This window comes from Myxocyprinus asiaticus, chromosome 24 (assembly GCF_019703515.2).
Source record: "Myxocyprinus asiaticus isolate MX2 ecotype Aquarium Trade chromosome 24, UBuf_Myxa_2, whole genome shotgun sequence".
NCBI lineage: Eukaryota > Metazoa > Chordata > Actinopteri > Cypriniformes > Catostomidae > Myxocyprinus > Myxocyprinus asiaticus.
In genome coordinates, this window is record NC_059367.1 from 15283836 (window position 1) to 15305653 (window position 21818).

At 37.7% G+C, this 21818-nt stretch overlaps 1 protein-coding gene and 1 pseudogene across 3 annotated transcripts; one reads left to right on the top strand and one right to left on the bottom strand.

Annotated features, from left to right (window-relative positions):
• Window positions 1-151: 151 nt before the first annotated feature.
• On the bottom strand, window positions 152-15472 carry LOC127415234 (ER degradation-enhancing alpha-mannosidase-like protein 3). 3 transcript variants are annotated; one of them, XM_051653892.1, is made up of 21 exons: window positions 14230-15472; window positions 14058-14103; window positions 12931-13031; window positions 12786-12825; window positions 12559-12671; window positions 11921-12071; window positions 9625-9759; window positions 9012-9117; window positions 8775-8872; window positions 7414-7539; window positions 7240-7323; window positions 7022-7105; window positions 6751-6875; window positions 5565-5739; window positions 5205-5350; window positions 4512-4656; window positions 4212-4403; window positions 3894-4059; window positions 1680-1865; window positions 1385-1432; window positions 152-1167 (listed from the first exon to the last, which is right to left on the bottom strand). In XM_051653892.1, the coding sequence occupies exons 1-21, from the start codon at window positions 14349-14351 to the stop codon at window positions 869-871; spliced, it is 2688 nt and encodes an 895-aa protein (XP_051509852.1). In that variant the 5' UTR covers window positions 14352-15472; the 3' UTR covers window positions 152-868. The 3 variants fall into 3 exon arrangements, with proteins under 3 accessions (XP_051509852.1, XP_051509854.1, XP_051509853.1); XM_051653894.1 differs by lacking the exon at window positions 1385-1432 and having other exon boundaries at window positions 152-1161; XM_051653893.1 differs by lacking the exon at window positions 1385-1432.
• Window positions 15322-21409, top strand: LOC127415372 (N-acetylneuraminate lyase-like; annotated as a pseudogene).
• Window positions 21410-21818: the final 409 nt, after the last annotated feature.

The following is a 21818-nucleotide window of genomic DNA, read 5'->3' on the forward strand; positions in this document are numbered from 1 at the left end:
AATCAATTTTGTTGAGCTTGTCACGTCCCATGCCCCTGGCACGGTCTCCCAGATTGCTATTGGGAGCGATAGAGCAATGGCGCCCTCTGGTGGACCCTTCAGGATGCTTCGCACTTGTCCTTCAACCAAAGAAAACAGTCTGTCACTGATGTGCAAAGTTTTCATCTCGTTTAATTCTCATCTTCAAGAGACCTCATCATGAAGTTATTAGCTGGATTGAATGTGTAAGACCATTAAATACTTAATGCGGAAGGTTTTGAGTTCTGAGGAGCTTTTAGAAGTGAGTGGTTTTTAATCGATGCGAGCCCCAGTCTGATTCTCTTACAAATAAAAAACAATACAAATACAAACACTCAAACATACACATATACTTAAATCATTCCACAAAGGTCCTCTTATTTCCTTTTTTTTTTTTCAACTGTTGATTAATACCCTGCAAATTGAGGCAAGAATCGAGCATGAATCCTATTTCAAAAAGCAATTCATCAGTGTTAAAGCAGCCATAAAATGAATCAGTCCTTCAAATGATTTATCAGCACAGATGTTTTAAGCCTGCACTTCAATAAACAGAGAATCGATTTGTGAGAAGGAAGACAAAAACAGGAGAAGAGAGATTGTGTACCCTATGCTGACAGAAAGAGAGAGTGATAATGTGTGGATGAGATCTTCAACACAGTTCTTCAGCCTTCAGTTGAAGGCAACAGTTTGGAAATACGTGAAGCCCCTGAGAACTGGTTGTAGAAAATGAGCTCTTTTAGCAAGAGTACTTAGTCGCACCTGTCTGATATATTTCATATATGGCAGAACTAATTTGTCAGTGTGTGCTATGGCTGAGACAAACTAGCACAGTCAGAGATGGAGGGAAATGTCAAAGCTCATCCTTCTCCATCTGCTTAAATGCTTCCAAGTCCTCCTGCCAGTCAGCCATCAGAGAGTCCACCGACTGGCTATCTGAGTCTCCATCCCCTGCGGTCTCCTCCCCTACATCCACAGGGACATAACTGTCAAGTCCCTCCGCTGGCTGAACTGACTCCTGCTCCACAACTGAGTCATCTGCTACCTGTTCCTGAGTAGTGACTTTTGATTCGTCGAGAGGTTCAGAGGAGGTGTGAGAACTTTGGTCCTTCTCCTCTGTGGAGCAGTCCTCTTCCTCTGCTCCATCTGTACCTTAAAAAAAGGAAGTTGGTTAAATGAACTGCTGTTAAAGTCATTTGACAACACTATATGGAATTAAACCTGTCCATGTCCACTACAACATGCTGGTTTTATCACCAGCTCTTTAGAAACATGCAGGTTTTAAGCAAACCTGCACTAACTGAGGACCATGTTCTCAATAAAAGGTGGATTTGATGCATGAAGGGAGAGCAGAGGAGGGGGTACTTACTGCCATCCAATAGGGCGCCCTGGAGGGCTTTCCCTTTAAATATGGCTTCTGTTCATCCAAGTAAAAAAGAAGAAGGAAGAAAAAAAAAAAAAAAAGAGAGAGAGGCAGGGGAAATGGAAAAAAGTTACAAACACAGAGGGAAAGAGTAGTACAAGGATGAATAATCAAAAAGGACTTGAAATTAGCGACAACATGCACCACCTCTCTGGTATTGTCATATCTTCTCATACTGAAATCACCCCAGATAGAAAAATGTACAAATTTAACTTAAATCATAGCACAAGTAATGCCTCACCTCGGTCTCGTGCTTTATCGCTGAGCAGCACCTCTACCTCGCTGTATTCCTTAAGAGCCTCCAACAGGATGTTGCCCTCTTTGTGGAAGAGGAAGAGGAGCGGTAAAATGACATCATCCGTGTTCCGCCCATCTCCTGCCATCTGGAACAATGGAGCTGTGTCACTGCTGCTGCCCTCGTTATCATCTAAATAAAATTTATTAACAACAAAGGGCAAAATTATTGCCCCGATTATACTGTACTTAAAGGGAAAGTTCACCCAAAAATGAAAATTCTGTCACTCTCTGTCGCTTTCTTCCGTGGAACACAAAAGTAGATGTTAAGCAGAATGTAAGGGACTATCAGCCTCAGTCACCATCAGTGTTGGGTAAGTTATTAAAAAATAGTAATCCACTACAAATTACTAATGATTACTCTAAAAAACTGTAATCAGATTACTTTACTATTACTGCATTGAAAAAGTAATCAAATTAACTTTTAAGTTACTTTCTAAAACACCTTTCCGCTCAACAAATTCAAAATAATGTCCACATTTCTTTCTTGTTTATTGTTACACACAAGTCATACACTTAGCACAACACACTTCTCCCTCACAATGACTCATTATGGGGCCATAATTCGTGTATTCTACATAAATAATATATCAGAAATAAGTATAACCCTATAATGTAATCCGATTACAAGAATTAAAAATGTAATGCATTACACTTTTTATTTGTCTAAAAAGTCATTAGATTACAGTAACTAATTACTTTGTAATTGGATTACACCAAACACTGGTCACCATTCACTTTCATCTTTTTCTATACAATGAAAGTGAATGGTGACTGAGATTTAAATTATGCCTAATAACTCTTTTTGAGCTTCATGGAAGAAAGAAAAACACACAGGTCTGAAACGAAATGACGATGAGTAAATAATAACTGAATTTTCCTTTTTGGCTGAACTATTCCTAAAAGAGAAGAAAAAAAAAAAACAGTATTATAACTAGGCACGTGACAGCATCAAATTTTCAAATCATGATAATTTCTGAAGCTTTTATCACGGTATACGGTATTATCACGGTATTGAATTACATTACAAAAAGGGGTTGAAAGATAAACAAACTTTATTGTTGTTCTCTTAATAACAAGATTAATTACCAATACCAAACTGGCCTTTTAAATGAACCGATAACAAAGAACTTTGAAAAGAACCCTGAACATTTAAAAAAAAACTAACTGAAAATTTAAATAAATGTACAAATAAATAATATACAATAAAAAAAAATTACAAATGTATAAAGAAAACAAATATTTGAAGATAAATATTAAGTAAAATAGACAGTCACCATCTTAGTCCAAAGCTGCAAACATGTAAAGTCCCTTATGAACAATTGCCACATTGCAATTATAATTACAGGATTTAGTATTAGCTGGTTACTTAAAACTTTATTTTAGCTGTTAATACAAGACGCAAACATTACTGTGCAGCTAGCAGGGTTTTAGCGAACTACTCTTCGGCTACTTGAAAGCAAGCTACACATTATCTGCAAATGACAACAACAGTTCACTTTCTTTGTCATCTTAGCAAGTTGTCTCTTAGAGTGTTGTCTCTGTTTTCAAAAACAGTTTGGAAAAGCGAGTAGAACTGTTACAACTTACCTGTCTCACAGATGAGCGAACATGTTGGAGGTGTTCCTGAGATTCGCTGCCACTTTTCTGCCACATGTTTTACACAAAGGGAAACCATCTTCGAACAACAATCCCTCTGCATTTTTATGAAATCCCAAAATACTTCCACACTTGCGACAACCATTTTAGAAGGCGGATAAAGGGCTGGCTGCATTCCACCTTCAGCCATACTTCTCGTCCACGTTGGATTTGTTTCCATCAGTGCGCGCATGTGTCATTTATGCCGCATACACGCACTGTTGTGAATCTTGATTCGTTGATGGAAAAAAACAACTGTGCGATCATAAAAACTGTAACAATTTGGATTAAAGGTTATCTAGAATTCTTTACGGTATTTTGGAGTGCCCATGATAACAATATCGTACTTGTTAATTACCGTGATATATACTGTACTGTATTACCGAATACCGTCACATGCCTAATTCTAACAAATCCTTTTCACATAGACAAGGACATTAACTAGATGATGATAATCTAAAAAATAATGCAGACTGATGGTCTGCAAATACTTTTTTTTTTTTTGTGGTGTAACGTTTCTCACCAATAACGATGCCTCCGATGGCCCTGGCTTTCTGAATGTGCCTGGCCTTTTCTGCAAACATGCACTGGCCTCTCTGCAGCAGAGCAATACGGCCAGCGACAATCTCACCGTTAGTCAACTCAGAACAGCCGTTGTAGGGCTCTGCTACAGTTACAAACCCACGCACCTAAGGAAGAGGAAAAAATTGAGAAAAGAATACTGAATGTAGGGTCACTAATACAAATTCACACCCTTTAGCAAGAACAACCCAGGAACAACACAAATAGAGCAAAAAAAGAGAGAAATTTCATCATCGAAGTTCACGGTTTTCACACTTACTCCAGAACTACTCTTGGAAAGATCCAATCCAAACTGCGCAGGGCCTGCGGTCAGTACGACTCTACCAAAAAAGGGGTGTGACACAATCTGAACAGCTCGTGGAGGAAGCTGCTCTTTCTGCTGCTGGCTGGAGAGCTCCATCATCTCCTGCATAAACCGCATTCCGTCCTCTGCAGCAACTGCACTCACTGCCTACAGAGAATGAGAGAAGGTGGAGGGCTTTTCATTTCAATTATAATTCAAATTACATAATGAGTGTTAAAATTGCTAAATGTGGGCTTGCATTATATGTATTGGTACCTGTGTGGCATGCTGGACAAGTTGCACTCTACCGTCCTTTAGGTGGATAAGACTCACACCCATCCGCCTCAGCAGTTCCAGGTGTTCAGGATTGTTGGCCATGAAGTCCTGAGCCCTCAGAGGAGGAAGGCCCATACCAGGCTCTCTGCCGGACAGAAGAAAAAAAACATCAACTTTGGTTTTGAGCACCAGTTTAAAAAAAAAAAATAAAAAAAAAGTTCTCCTGATATTATAATTGAGTACATATAACTAGTTTAGACAGGTGATTATTAGGGCTGTGTATTAGGGCTCCACTATTGTGTTGCCAGGGCATTACATTGAGGTTGCTAAGGTATTCTGAATGGTTTATAATGTGGTGCTATGTGGTTGCTAGGGTGTTCTGGATGATTACTTATTGCCCAAAAGAGCCCACCCCCAAGTCTGTATTATATTCTAGTCCCTAGATATGGCTTAGGTGTTTCTTATAATGCCTAAGGAATTTATTTTTTCTCCTGTTTTACCGTCCACACGTCGCAAGTCTGTTTGCCTAGAAAAATTATCTACAACCTGGATAATTTGCGCTGTCATTCATGTCTATAGCGCAAGTTACGCTCTGATGTTTACTACTTATGAGAATGAGCAATAGTATTAGTGCTGTTCACTTTTGCAAACACCACTAATTACATGGACCAAATGGTCAGGTGATTTTCTCACCGAATGGCGGCTGGGCGTGGACAGCTCTTGTCCACTGCACTCCTGATTGGTTCTCGAAGATTGCGTGGGAAGGCTGGGTCAGGAAAGAGGAGGCGGGTGTTAGGGCAAGTCCACTCAAAATTTGCGTCATCAAGCTCTTCTCCAGCCTGGAGTCAGAGAAAAACAACAACCAACATTTGACTTACAAAACCTTTAGTTAGTAGCGTTTCCATTTTCCTAACAGCTGAATATGACATAGAAACAGTGTTTCTTGGAGGAGTTCACTATAATAAAGTTAACTCTGACAGGTGTTATCTAACCAGTAATAATGTGTGCTGGGAGAGAGGCAAGCAGAAACATTATGAAACTGTTGTGCAATACCATATTGTTGACCACTGAGGGTGGCTGTGAGTTTGAGGCAGTTGAAAGGGAGAGAGGGAGCAGATGAGCTTCTGTGGTAAAAACATAGTCCTCCACATTAAAAGGCAAATCCTCCTCTTCAGCAAATAGCAGGAACAGGTACTTAAACATCTCTGCCAGGAAAAACGAGTCCATGCTGAGAGAGGTGGGAGGGAATAGAAGATAAATAAATACACCGTGAGACAGCCGGTCATTGAGTCTACATAGCAGTCTTATTTACTTATGTTCCCACACTTTACTAAAAAAAAACTCTCAACACTGTCTGTTCAAAAATGGATAGTTGGTAGTTTTCTTATGACCATATTAATTAGAGAGAGACTACATGGAATATTTGTACGGTTAAAAATGCATGTCACACCGCAGGGACATTTAAATGAACTAGTGAAGGCAAAAAGGTGATGAAAACCAGTAAAAAACTTGGTGAGAAATATACACTTTCTCCTATCCATTCATACAAATTTTAACCTAAAAACTTGCTGTTAATAAAACATTTTTGTCAAGTATCCAGATACCTATAAACCATCACTTAAAGGAATACTTCACCCAAAAATGAAAATTCTCTCACCATTTACTCACCGTCATGCCATCCCAGATGTGTATGACTTTCTTTCTTCAGAAGAACACAAATTAAGATTTTTAGAAAAATATCTCAGCTCTGTAGGTCCATACAATGCAAGTGAATGGTGATCAGACCTTTGTAGCTCCAGAAAGCACATAAAGGAACACATAGAAGTAATCCATATGACTCCAGTGGTTAAATATGTATCTTCAGAAGTGATATGATAGCTGTGGGTGAGAAACAGTTTAAAATATAAGTCCTTTTTTACTCTAAATCTCCACTTTCACTTTTACATCTGAAAGTTACATGTGGTGCATGTTTAGTTTCGCTTTCACATCTGAAAGTGAAAGTGGAGATTTAGAGTTAAAAAAAGGACTTACATTTTAAACTGTTTCTCACCCACACCTATCACGTCACTTCTGAATACACAGATTTAACCACTGGATTCATATGGATTACTTTAAAAAAAGAAAGTCATACAAATCTGGGATGGCAAGGGGTGAGTAAATAATGAGAGAATTTTCATTTTTGGGTGAACCATTCCTTTAACCACATGCTCCTCCACTACCCACAAACCCCTGCTCTTACCGGTCCTCGTGACTCCCCGTCCTCACATCCTTCATAGCAGCAAAGCCACAAGGAACTCGAGCAAAGCGATTCAGGTTCTCCAGTATGCTCCGCCCTACCTCCAGGTAATATGGATCCTTGGTGGCCTTTAAAAAGCAGTGTAAAATTCACAGTGTTAGCCACAAGTTAACTAAGTAAAATGCAGGCTCTAATGCACTGCAACATGGAACGTAATACAACATGAATCAGGTCCTATAATGAGATCAGTTAAAAGTAAGTCACGCCTATGTACCTTATAGAGGAAGTAGGTGCTTTCTGCAAACTCTGGCCGCAGGGGGTGCTGAGCCCAGTGAACCCTGAAATCAGTGGTGAACGCCTGGCGAGACACCACGAGAGAGAGTTGGTGGGGTGGGGCAAAGTTAAGTAGAATTTGCAAACCACAGTGTGAGATGATATTTAAATACACAAATTTTGCTGTGACACAGACAGACAACAGAAAAGAGGATCTACCTCAGGGAGGAAGTTGTGTTTCTTGGTGACCTGATAAAGCATTTCATGTGTCTCAATGGCTGGGCGGATATCCCCCTTCAACACCTGCAAAGAGCAGAGAAGATCAGAAACCTTACATCTGTTTATTGCTGAGAGAGAGAAAGAAATGTAACAAGGAAAACATTGATCACCCACCTGCAATCCAGGGAAAAAGGCAAGCAAGGAGTCCATCCAGGTGCGGGCTGGCAGCAGGGGTTTGTGGATATGAACATCCAGTAGCAAAGGAGGCTGGCTGATATACTTCATTATGGATGCATAGTGCTGCAACACATCCAAGCAAATGCAATATATTAAACAGACAAGATGATCACATCTTGTTGTAACAAGTTGTAACGGTAAGATTTAGGTGAGAAAAGCAGTTTTATTGTTGCCCACAAACAAAGGCACAAAAGAAAATCACTTTGCAATATTAGAGTAGTGTTTTTACTAGTCGAATATTTAAAGCCTGAATGAGTACTCTGTTAGTCAAGTACTTGTGCACATCCCTACAGCAAACCATGAAGTTTGAAACCTGTTCCCCATTCACTAATCAGCACACAGACTACATATACACACACACATTCCCTGCACTCTCTGTCTAGTCATTAGAGATATCCTGGTCTCTATCCTGTTTGTCTTCAACCTGTGATTGTTCTCTACAGAATTTATTTCTGTTTGTTTTACATCTTTGTTTTGGCTTGTGCCTTTGTCTTCTGTTACATGGATTCTTTGGTTACTGTTTTATTTGTGGAATAAAGTCCCAGCATTTGGGTCCACGTTACCCTCTGTGTCGTCGTCTTCCTGACAGTATGCACATGAATGAAAGTATATGGAACACAAGATCTAATGTGACCACACCATTGACTAAACATGAAATGTGGTTCATAACCCATTTTACTTTCGTAATGCAACACTAACCCCAACAATCAAAAAGACAAAAAATGATTTTTAAAAATTTGGAATAATGTGCACCAAAAAAACTGTTCACAATATGACAAGCAACATGTATTAATAAAGTAAATCAGATGAATCTTGATTTCATGTTGACATTAAAATAATTTTTACAAGTTTCAGAACTTTAAATTTAATGTACCACATTAAAGGTGAAGTCATTTTGTCAAACATACACTTTGTCAAATTCCACGAATATCTCTTCACGGTCCGCTAGCTGTCTGTTCTGTGTGTGTGTGCTGAAAAAAAAAATCTGGTGTTTGTACACAGCCCTGGCTCTGTAAATGAGAAAATAAACAAAGTGGATCGGACAGATCCACACAACACCATTGCACGTGTATGAATTTGGTGGGCGGCGCTTCTGAAGGAGCACTAAATGGAGGGGTGTGTTTGGTTGGCTGTTGAGTTCAAATATTAACAGTCTTTCTCAGGAATCGCTTACTCCACCTTTAATGTAAAACTTTGATAAAATTCTTTTTTTTTTTATTTTAGTATGGAATTAGTGCTAATATATATATAACACTGGGAAATGGACTGATGTCCTCAAAAGAACAAGAGATACTCACAGTGTTAAAGCGTTGCAGGAATTGGTCATCTCCCAATAATATATACGCCTTCATTAAGTACTCATAATAGGAGTCAATGCCTGCCCCAACACCACTGTCTGTAAGGGAACAATTACTAAAGAATCATGATTTATACAAGTTGTGATTTTACAAGTATTAAGTAATTTGTCTCAAAGTAAACACATCTACTACTGTTTTGGTTTAATTTTTGAGTGGATGGGTACAGGTCAGGCTCACCCCTGCGGACCCACTCTCCGGAGTGGATGTTGATGGTTGTTCCGACTAGATTACTGTTCCTCTGTCTCTTTTCCCAAAGGAAGTCCAGAGCTCTTCTCGCATGAGCCTGTAAACAAAACAACCAAACACCAACACCTAAATACTGGCCTACTTTCATAGATTAACCATTATAAGTCTCCATCACCACACACAATGAGAACATTCCTGCCCTTAAAATACTTGTCATAGTACACAACCCTTCACGCCAATGTTACCTGTTAATTGTATGCTTATAATCTTTCAGACAGCACAGTTATGTCAGAAGAGATCTGTGCTATAATTCTGCAGACTGAATGAGTACAAACATGCAAGAAATCAACACTCTGCAGCCAAACAGCTCTATTGTTAGTTTCTTACAAAACAGGAGAGTTTCTACGAGGTTGGTGACCTCTTAAGTACTCAGATAACGATGAATCGTACAGAATGCAACGTTTTCATATTTCTCTGGAGGTTATATAAGGAACCTTGTGATCATTAAAACAATAGAAAGTCACTGAAAAACAAAAATAATCGCACTGGCTTGGTTTAGTTTGCCTTTTATACAAGATTTGCAATATTAATATTGATATTCTACCTCAAATGTTGGGTCCCCAGTAAAGCGGCTTAAAGCTGCAAACTCCAGGATAATTGTACCAGCACAGGCAGTGCAGGTGTCTGTCTCAGTGCCTGTACGGGTCTCGGGTCCACGGACTCCATGACGCAAGTTCACCTGTTAGGGCAACAAAACACTGATCAGAGTCAATAAAAAAAAAAATAAAAAAAATCACAGAAGTAATCACATTACTAATTAATTTACATTTAAATTACTTTTTAAAACAATTTTCAGCTCAACAAATTCTAAATAATGTCTATATTTCTTCCTTGTATATTGTTAAACAAAAGTCATACACTCAGCATCAGCACCTCACATTTCTCCTTTACAATGACTCATTATGGGACCATAATTCATTTATTCTACATAAATAATACACCAAAGAGCCAAAACATTATGACCACATGCCTAATATGCTGTTGGTCCTCCGTGTGGCGCCAAAACAGCGCCGACCCGCCAAGGCATGAACTCTACAAGACCCCTGAAGGTGTCCTGTGATATCTGGCATCAAGACATTAGCAGCAGATCCTTCCAGTCTTGTAAGTTGCAAGGTGGAGCCACCGTGGATCGGACTTGTCCAGCACATCCCACAGATGCTCAATCAGATTGAGATCTGGGCAACACCTTGAACTCTTCATCATGTTCCTCAAACCATTCCCGAACAATGTGTGCAGTGTGGCAGGGTGCATTATCCTGCAGAAAGAGGCCACTACCATCAGGGTATACCATTGCCATGAGGGGTGTACCTGGTCTGCAACGATGTTTAGGTAGGTGGCACGTATCAAATTGACGTCCACATGAATGGCCGGACCCAAGGTTTCCCAGCAGAACATTGCCAAGAGCATCACACTTCCTCCACCGGCTTGTCGTCTTCCCACAGTGCATCCTGGTACCATTACTTCCTTAGTGTGGCCGTCCATGTGATATAAAAGAAAACGGGACTCACCGGACCTGGTGACCTTCTTCCACTGCTCCAAGGTCCAGTTCTGACGCACGTGTGCCCATCGTAAGCGCTTTCAGCAGTGGACAGCGGTCATAATGGGCACTATGACCGGTCTGCGGTTACGCAGCCCCGTACATAGCAGGGTGCGAAGCACTATGTGTTGTGACACATTCCTCCCGTAACCATCATTAAAAGTTTCTCTGACTTGTGCCACAGTAGAACTTCTATCGGTTCAGACAAGACGGTCATCGATGAGACTTGAGCGCCCAACATTTTGTCGCCGGTTTGTGATTTGTCCCTCCTCAGACCACTGTCAGTAGGTACTCACCACTGCTGACCAGGAGCACCCCACAAGCCTTGCCATTTCAGAAACGCTCTGACCCAGTCGTCTGGCCATAACAATTTGGCCCTTGTCAAAGTCGTTCAGGTCTTTACTCTTCCCCATTTCTCCAGCATTCAACACGTTGAATACGAGAACTGATTATTCGCTTACCATCCAATCTACCCAGACCTTGACATGTGGCCTTGTTAGGAGATGATCAACGTTATTTGCTTCACCTGTGAGTGGTCATAATGTTTTCGCTATTATATTGAATATTAGAAATAAGCATAACCCTTTACTGTACTTAAAGTAATTAAATTAATTGAAAGTCAGTAACTGTAATCTGGTTATGAGAATTTAAAATATAATGCATTACACTACTTTTTTTTTTGTTTTTTTTTTTTACTAAAAAAGTAATTAGATTACAGTAAATAATTACTTTGTAAGTGGATTACACCCAACACTGGATACAAGACACATAAAAAAAACTAGCACAGCCATGCAGGTTTCCTGGGCCAGTTTAGCAGTCATCATTCAAAAGCATTTGACCACAGAATGCTGTGACTGACCAGTCAAAATAAAATATTCCAGAGAGCAGTGTAACAAGTTCTGGTTGTTTTCTAAGTACACAGCAAAACTGCAGGCCCACAAAATAAGCCAATGGCAACTGGAAAACTGACAGTCATGTAGATAATGAGATTGTACAGCCACTGAGAGGAGACAGTCTCCCTGAGTTCACCCCCCTTAGGGCGGACTTTCAACAAACCACTGCCATGCCAAGCACAGCCAGACATTCAAGACAGTCGTAGTGTGTGTGTGTGTGTGTGTGTGTGTGTGTGTGTGTGTGTGAGTGTGTGTGTGTAAACGCTTCAAGAGAGACTAGTGCTAGCAATCACCATGAAACCATTTCATGGGCTGTCAGAAGAGACTAGAAGAGGTATGAATATATTCATACCAGTGGTGACGTTTACATCAATTATTTTGCTTGCTATTGTTTGTGTGTGTGCACTCACTCTAGGGTAAGGCAGCCCACTGCTGGTGTTAAATGCAGGCAGCAGTCTAAGCCCAAGATCTTTTGCCATATGCAACAGCTCATCCTGATACCAGAGCATTTGGCCACTTTCTTTCAGCATGATGGCCATGGAGTGGCCACCCAGCAGCCCTCTAAGACAACAGAAAGGGTTTAACTCAACTTATACACCCATAATTTACTATGAACAATTCACTATTATAATGCAGCCTTTCACCACATACAATTTACGACTGCTTTGAAATGAAACGATGTAGCCTATATTGTGAAAAGCGAAATACAAATTGAAGCGTTATATATATATAAAAAAATTAAACGTCTGTACTGTACGTATGAAATGTACAAACATACAGTTTACCATAGACAGGGTTCCCACTTGTTTTGACCAATTAATTTCCATGACTTCCCAGTTTCTTTTTAAAAGTCAAGTCTAGCCAAGTTTGTATTTGCAATGGAAATTTCCATGACTTTTCCAGACCTGAAAATCAAAATTTTAAGATTCTCTGATATTTTCCAGGTTTTTTCCATGAGCATGGAAACCCTGCGTAGATTTTTATTTAAGATATTTCAGAACATGTCAACCCATTCTGAAAATCTATCTGTCAGTGATAGATTACTTACCCCAGCACCCGGATATTGGTCTCAAAGACAGACACCACAATGTCATTATCCAACCGTACATCTGTCACCACTCTCCTCACTGCCTTCTCAAACTCCACCGTCTTATTTAACAGCTGTGGGACATCATATCAGACCATGAGCAAACAACCCTGGGCGTGAGTGTATTTATATGTGCATAATGTGTGTTTGTGTGAGGTTTAGTGCCATCTGTTTAAGGTGTTACTTACCGCAAGAGTGTCAAGAGTATCAATGAGGGTGAGGGAGAACCTGAAGGCATAGAAAGACATTTGTTTTTAAAGAAATCAATCTGCTACTTCTATGTCAGTAATTTCTACACATTGCCTAGCTTTATTTTCTCTCCAACTGACTTACTTCCCCAGGGCATCATCTATATCCCCTCGACTGGGCTCTAGTCCACGTACTCGGCCACGGCAAGTTAAAGGCATCAGCTCATCTGCAGGGTAGGCATGGTCCTTTTAAAGAGAGAAGAAAACAAATTTGATGAAACCAGGCAGATTTTTATATTTTTTTAATGTTTACCCAAGTCCGACTGTCACATTTCAGTTCCACAAAACGCAATGTTAACACATTATTTTCCAACCTGCTAACTGAGACACTTCTAAGCATACTAGAGGCTTCAGTATTTCATTTTACTCAGAACATTCTTTGGCAAGCTACCGAACTGAAAGTGCCATAATCTATTAGAAAGTCTCAAAAATCTACACATACAACAAGATGTTGATGGAATTGTAGCATTAAAGTAAAATTAAAATAGTTCACTAAAAATTTTTAATTCTCTCATCATTTACTCACCCACATGACATCCCAGATGTTTTTGACTTTCCTTCTTTTGCTGAACACAACCAAAGATTTTTTGAAGAATATCTCTCTCTATATTCTGTTGGTCCTCTTAATGCAATTGAATGGTGGCCAGACTCCAGCGGTTAAATCCATATCTTCAAAAGCATTAGGATAGGTGTGGGTGATAACAGATCAATATTTTAGTCCTTTTTTACTATAAATCTCCACTTTCAATTTCAGATGTGAAAGTGAAACTAAACAGGCGCCACATGAGACTTTCAGATGTGAAAGTGGAGATTTATAGTAAAAAAGAACTTTTATAATAATATCGATCTGTTTCTCACCCACACCTATCATATCACTTCTGAAGATATGGATTTAAGCACTGGAGTCATGTGGATTACTTTTATGCTGCTTTTATCTGCTTTTTGGACCTTGGGATTTCTGGCCACCATTCACTTGCACTGAAATGACCAACATAGCTGAGATATTCTTCTAAAAAATCTTTGCTTGTGTTCTGCTGAAGAAAGAAAGTCATACACATCTGGGATGGCATGAGGGTGAGTAACTGATGAGAGAAGTTTCATTTTTGGGTAAACTATCCCTTTAAGACTTTATTCCCAACAGTTTACACTACGCCTGTAACTAGAAGAACTGTAAGTGTCAACACAACAAGATATTTAATACTGTGTACATACCATGTAATTCTGATAAGCGTGGTCAAACATTTCCAGAACTTGGTTTCTGAGTAGAAGAAAAGCGATGTCAGAAAAGTCACATTTCAAATTATGAAAAGCAGGTCTGTAGTATAATCCCCAAAAGTAATCCATAACTTTAACACAAGCTTTTCACACATTACGGTCTCCTCACCTCAGCTTGTTCTTCTCTTCTCTGGTCATGGGCTGAGATGGCCTGATGAAGGTTCCTATAAGAAGCAGCAGCAAAAAAGTATGCAACATTGTTGCAGACAGAAGCATCCACAATCCCCACATGGCTCTAATCCACAGGTGTCACAATGGACTGCTCCCAACCATCCCACTGATGAAGGCAAAACTCCAAAATACACAAACAGGTGTATCACTACAGTCTTTGCTGCCTTAGATGTGTATACGGCAATTGCTCATCGACTACTGGTCCATAATTTCCAGATTTATTGGGAAAAAATAAAATTCAGTACAGATTCTGGAACACTCACAGTTTTAAATACATTCAGTTCCAGCTCAGTGACTTCAGAGTTCCTGTTCTTATCTAAATGTCTCACTTGGATGGATGCAGCTCTGGTGCATTTCTGAGATGCTTTTCGGTTCAACAGTGTCTATTAAAACATGACTGATTTAGGAAGACTGATCAAGTCCATTTTTTCCCCACACACTTCCTCTTTCTGTTGCCTCACCTGCCTGTCACATATGAGACACGTTAGCATGCTACTCTCTATCATCATCATCATCATCATCATCATCATCATCCAATAAAACAACACTACATCACGGCAGATCCCCAACAGAGACAGACTCAAGAGGAGTTCCAGATGGAGCCGTGGAATAATATTTGTTTAGAGCAACCATCACCATGGGTAACATGATCAGCATTTTACATCCACATTAAGATAACTGGAATCTCACGTATGGATCCCACTCGATTTGACTGGGAAAAGATTGGATTAGCAGCTCAGATATTTCCCAGATTGTAGACAGGTCCCTTTTTCACCTCCGTTATACTGAAAACAAGTATAAACCATGTAGGAAATGCTGTAGCGCTGAGCAAAAACAAAAATCCAGAGAAAATGATTGCTGTCAAGGTGATGTGCTGCAAATATTATTATTATTTTCTGGGCACGAGTTTGTTGTTTAGCTCGCCGGCTAACACGTCGATGACAGCTCGGCTTTGTAAAACATGTTATTGAAACAGACACGTTGCTTGAACTAGTGGAAAGACCATTTTAAATATATAATTCGGTCAGCCATGAGTGATATGGAGGTCCATTCAGCTCCCAAAATCCGTATAATCAAAACAAAATCCAGTAAGAGCGATTTTATGTCAGGTGTAGTGGATAAGGTCAGGGTTCTCTCTCACAATCGCCCGGAATGATGATCATCCGACTGACGACAGTTCATATGCAGACGTCAACATCCGCATCCGGGTACTGGGTTCCATGAACACTCCCCAAGAGTAGCGCTGCGAGGATAAACTACATTTCCCGGCATGCCTCAAATAAAGTAACGCGTGAAATTAATCTCGTAAAAACATGTACTAAAACGTTTAAATTGAACATAGATTACCCCTGTTCTTTAAGTAAACATGAAAGAAAAAAAAGTACACATTTTCATTTAGTTTTTCATTGTACATACCCAACCAACGTTTTTGTTTCACGTTAGTTTATGGTTAAAACCTAAAAAAATGACATTCTTTAAACGTTAGGTGTTGGTTCCTAAAAAGTTTGTTACAATTTTTTTAGATTAAGTTCTTTGTAAATTGTTTGATCTGTCTGTTATGAGTAATTTGTCTTGTTTAACAGTTTTAAGTTATATTAATTATGGACAATGTTTATGATTTATGGATTATTTTTGTAGAAAGCCAACATGAATAAACAAAACGACAAAGGATTTCCTGTTTATGTGTTTTTATCGACACACCATGTGTTGGCACCTTAATCCAGGACACCAACAGTCCTGTAAATGATGTTACATAAACATACACTAATGTTAGGGTACCGTTCTGTGTTTGCTGGGTCTGCAAATATGTTTTGGATTTATATAAACAATGGATAAAATGAATGGAAAATATTTTTATCAACTGGGTGGAACTGCTAAAATGATATATATTTAAATGGCCATGGGATAGAAAAAGCATATCTTATACTATTATTTATGTTAATAGCCTAGGGAAGTTCCACGATCATAGAATGAAATGGTTTGGCTCCAAACAATTTTTTTCTTCATAAATGATAAAACATTACTGTAGTATTGGTTTTTATATAAATGAAAAAGCAAAAAGGCTATTAGAGTCTGTAATATTATTCTTAAATGATGTTGATAGTGTAGTTTTTTATCATTATTATTATATTTTTTTCATTGTATAATTAAAATGGTAAAATGTTTATTGGAGGCTATGAATTAAACATTTCTGTTTAGAGTCAGTGTTGGGTGTAATTGGATTACAAAGTAATTACTGTAATAAAATTACTTTTAGGTACAAAAAGTAGTGTAACGCATTACATTTTAAACTCTCATAATCAGATTACAATTACTGACTTTCAGTTTAATACATTTTAAGTAGGCTACATTATTTGAGTTACAAATATTTCTAAAAAATATATTATTTATGTTTAACACAATTGAAATGTGAATTCATGTGTTCATATGTACGTCTGTTTGTGTTTCTTTGACAGCTGAAGGGTGTGCGACAATGAACAAGGAGCAAATAGACATTATTTTGAATTTGTTGAGCGGTGTGTTTTAGAAACTAACTTAAAAGTAAAGTAATTAGTAATAAGATTACTTTTTTAACGAAGAAATCAGTAAAGTAATCTGATTATAATTTTAGATAAGTAGTTAGTAATTTGTAGAGGAACACTTTTTTTTACTAACTTAATAATAGTGTTTTATAATAATGATGCAAAAAAAACCCTACATTTCCCAGCATGCCGTCACACTGACATGCCTTCACATAGCATCCATGTGCTGTGACCTCAAGCACAAACAAGTACACCACAGTGGTCGGGTGCATACTGCCACCGCACTATATATAAAATGTATATAATAAAATGTTTGGGGGCATTTCTCAATAAGGGAAAGAAAGAGTATATTGATTAACATAATTATATTAATTTGTTATCTCCCCCACTTTTTTCTTGTAGTAAATGGCACAACGGGCGAGGGCCGTTCTCTTACCTTGGAAGAAAGGAAGCAGCTTGCTGCAGAATGGCGCCTGAGGGGCAACGGCAAGTGAGTTATAACAAAATGCACATCTTTATTAGCCTACATGTTCTCTTTTTAAAACTGAGACTGTGTTTGTGGGTGTTCAGGCTTATAGGTGATAGTTCATGTTGGCTGTATGTGTATAAAATATTCTCAAGAACTGGTGAGCACAAAGCTTTACATCCCCTTTTTACATGCATTATCTGCATTCCTTTCATTTGCATTATCTGCGTTCTTTCACATGAACATCACTTTTCTAAATGCACTTTTGCATCTACATATAACAGTAGCCCTGAAAACATCCTTCTTCAGATTAATTGTTTATCTGTACATGTTTCAGAATGTACAGATAAACAGGTAGTTCACTACTCCTTGTGACTGTTTAAAATTGCTTAGTGGATGTTTTTTGCTGAGTTGATGTTTTGCTTTTCCTTCAGGCTTGGCATGCTGCCAGTATAGGGACGTGGGGCATAGCAGTAATCTCTCCTTCCTATTTCAAACCCACTAATGTAGGTTTTTAGTCCCTTTTTTATTCTAAATACTGCTTAATTTGTATACACTTCCAGTTGAAAGTTTTAACACACCTACTCATTCTTTACTTTTTCTACATTTTAGAAAAATGGTAAAGTCATCAAAACTTTTCAATAAGACAAACAAAAGTAAGGGAATTATTGATGTGCAAAATACATATTAAAAAATATATATTTTAGCTTTTTCAAAGTAGCTATCATTTGCTTAGATGTGTACACTCTGGGCATTTTCTCAACCAACTTCATGAGGTGTGACCTGGGATGCTTTTTAAACAATATTGACAGTGTTCCCATGTATGCTGGGCACTTGTTGGCTTCTTTCACTATCTGATCTAACTCATCCATTAAAAAAAACAAATATATGAAAATTGTAGTTTTGTAGATCAAAAAATCATATGTTGGCACAACATTTTTTTTGTTTACAAACTAATTTACAAGCATTTAAGCATAAGCCTTTAGATCAAAATATTTATTTAAATCATTAAAGGTATAAATTCAGTTATGTGTCCAAACATTTGACAGGTAATAATCATTTCTTAAAGGAAATATATACAGTATATACATACATACATACATATCTTAGCCATAAAGCAAAGTACCTTTTTTTTCACAGATACATTGAGGATGTTTCTAAAGGAAGTGGCTGCCTCTGCTCCAGATCTTCTGTTTTATTATTAACATATTCCATACATGACTGGTGTTGCCTGTAAGTGTGAACACAGACCATCATCATTACTGGCACTCAAAATATTTTTTACAATTGCACAGTACACAGTAATAGATTTTTGAATGAGTCAGACTGACTTGTTAGAGATTGCAGTGTTGTTCCTTCTCTCTTCTATCTCTTGTTTTATCTCTCGATTCTGTTCTACTGTCTTACACTCACAGTGAAAGCAGGTGATGTGCTAACTGGTATTGAGAAGATGAAGATGATCCCCTCATTTCAGGGAGTGAAATACAGTGGGACTGACCTCAGGGATCTCGGACAGTGTGTCTGTTACAGCCAGTCCCAAAACTGGTCTGTCCTGTATGGAGTAGATGAAGTATGAAATGCCCTCCCTCCTCAACTCTAAATATGCTCCCTAGTTTTAACATTGTGAATGGGTGAATTTCACTAAAACACGTCAAGGTCACATTTCACCCCAAAGACCAGAGAGAGAAAAAAACATGATATGTAAGTATTTTTTATTTAATAAGAAATAGTAATTTACTTAGATTAAGCCTACTTTAGTAGAATTATGTTTTTTGGCATGGAAACCTAATTTTCATTACATTTTCCCCCACAATTCTCATTATCGTAATGCAACGGTTTCCTTTTTTTTAAATTTTTTTTTTATATCCATTGTTCTTGATGGTGATTCTCATTACATCCTCGTTACTGTAATATAGTATTTTTTTTAATGTATTACAGTAAAGAATTACTGTAATACAATGAGTACAGCAAATACAACCATGATGTATACTTAGGAAAATAATTAATACATCATTATGTGCTTTTTTTGTTTGTTTTGTTTTTCAGTAATGAGCATGTTCATTTATATATACATATACATATACACACACACACACACACACACACACACACACACACACAGTAATATGTTTGGGAGTGTGGGGGGTCATTAAATTTTAATGGTCCTTAAAAATGTTTTTATTTTATTTTTTTATTTTTTTGGTACTTTTTTACAGTTTACAGAGGTTCAGAAAAACATTTAAAAAAAAAAAATATGTATATATATATATATATATATATATATATATATATATATATATATATATATATATATATATATATATATATTTATTTTTTTATTTATTTTTAAAGACGAAGAAAATAACAACTGAAAAGAAACAAAAAGGTCACCGTAAGTAATACTTTGTTCATCTCATATATTACAATCATGGAGGTTTTGGGTTCAGTCTTTATATTCACCCATCCTGTTTGTGTTAAGGGTTACACTCCAATATTACACATCACATAGATCATACAGAAATCTTATCACACAAGGTAGCATAAAAGTACTCCATATGACTCCAGATTCCACCATTAGTCAAACCACTTACTGTAGATCTAGTAGTCTACCCATAACTTAGGATGCCTGGTGTATCTCATTCAATGCAAAACATTTTGCATTCAGTCTATCCCAAAAGTATAAAAATATCAAGCTTTTTCATCCTCCCTCTTGTATTAATATAAGTAACTGATTTAATAACAATTTCCCCAATATGCTGGGTTGTTATCCACATACTGTCTTAATGAAAAGTTTAGAGCTTCCATGTTGTAAATATAAATCTACAATTTCTCACCAATCAAATTTAGAGGGTCACCATTTTTTTAGTTATCGCTTTTTAGGTTTCATTTTCTTAAAGCAAAATATTATTTCGTACTCCTTTGGTTTGAATTTGGAGTGAATTATGACCCAGACAGGTTTTGTGAGATTCACCCAAATATGCTGAGCTAACTATAACTATATAACTATAACTTTGAAATATATGAAGTTGGTATTAATCTTTGTGAAATCCATAATTATTGATGCTTTGCTCTCCAGCAACTCTTGGGAGCTTTGGCACTTGGTGTTCATAGAGCAGTAGGGTGGTGAGTGTCAACATCACGGTATCTTCTAACTTCTCAAATGCATGACTAATACAGTTCAGAATTCCAACACTTTGACCTGTTTTTCTAGCCCCAGTTATCATAAAATCATGAACTTTTGCTGTGTTTGCCACTGTGGTGTCGATCTGTTTCCTGATTATACATTTTGTCAGACTGTGTCCTCTGAGAATGATTTGGTTGGTGACAATAGTGTGACCTCAAAGTTGTAATCAGTTATTTTAACACTGCAAAAACAATGTTTCACACATTTATGTTTAAAGGGCTGTTTATGGAGATTGACAATAGTTTCCAGAAAAAAACAGTGGTTGTTGACATTCTTGTAACTGGGAAAGCTCAAATCTCAAACTATACCTATAATGCATTGAAGACTGTCTCTTCTCTCCAGCACATAACTACCTTGGACGCATAGTGAGTCAAATGATCTCTGCTTTTGATGAGGGAGATGTCATACAGGCCAGAGACCTACAGGTATATCACCCATTCCTTGTCATATGTACATCTGCTAAGCTTAATTATATGTATATTCCACATCAACTCCTGCTGGTGAACTGTTTCCACAAATATCAAATGCCTGTGCTTAGTTTAATAGATTACTATTTAATTTTAATTTTAGCAACAGCTATTAATCATTTGCTTTTTCGTTTACAGTTTAAATTTATGGAGATCATCACATTTGCTATGAACCTTGGTGAGTTGACTGTTTTCCACATACTCGCAGTATATCTGTGAGGTCCCAGTTTTATCCAAAGCCATGTTGTTTGTGTTGTGTGTGTGGGAACTCTTTTCAGGAACCTAGGGTGTTTGGATTAAATCCTCTTGATTTGAGTTCTTAATTTATTCATGCTCTGCAGTGGCCATGAATAAGCATGTGATGAGAGAAGTGCCAGGGTTATCACTGGGTCCTCCTCGACTCCCGCTGTTGTCCTGTCCCAAAGGCCCAGGCAATAGCACAGAAAATCAAGTACCTCTCTGAGGGACACTCCGATTAGACAAGACATTTCATTGAACCTACTCTACTTGCACAACAGTGTTTTGAACAGTCATCAGCGTTACTGACCTGAAAATTGTAGCAGATTTCTTTATGTTGATGTATTGCATATTTAAACTTAGATGCTTTATAAATTACATACTTTATACTTGTTCTTGCGTTTTAATTTTTTAAGAACCATATAAACATGTCTTTAAAATTTCCTTTCTGTATATGGGTAGTTTAATACTGTATTACATTTTTTTGTGTGGTGTTCTGGCCAAGTCACCATTTATGCCCTTATGCAACTTAAATAAATAAATAAATAAATAAATAAATGCTACATGACAAATGACATTCCTTGCAACAAGTGTACTGTAAGAATCTCTTTGCAATAAGTGTACTGTAAGTCAGTTTGGATATAAATCATC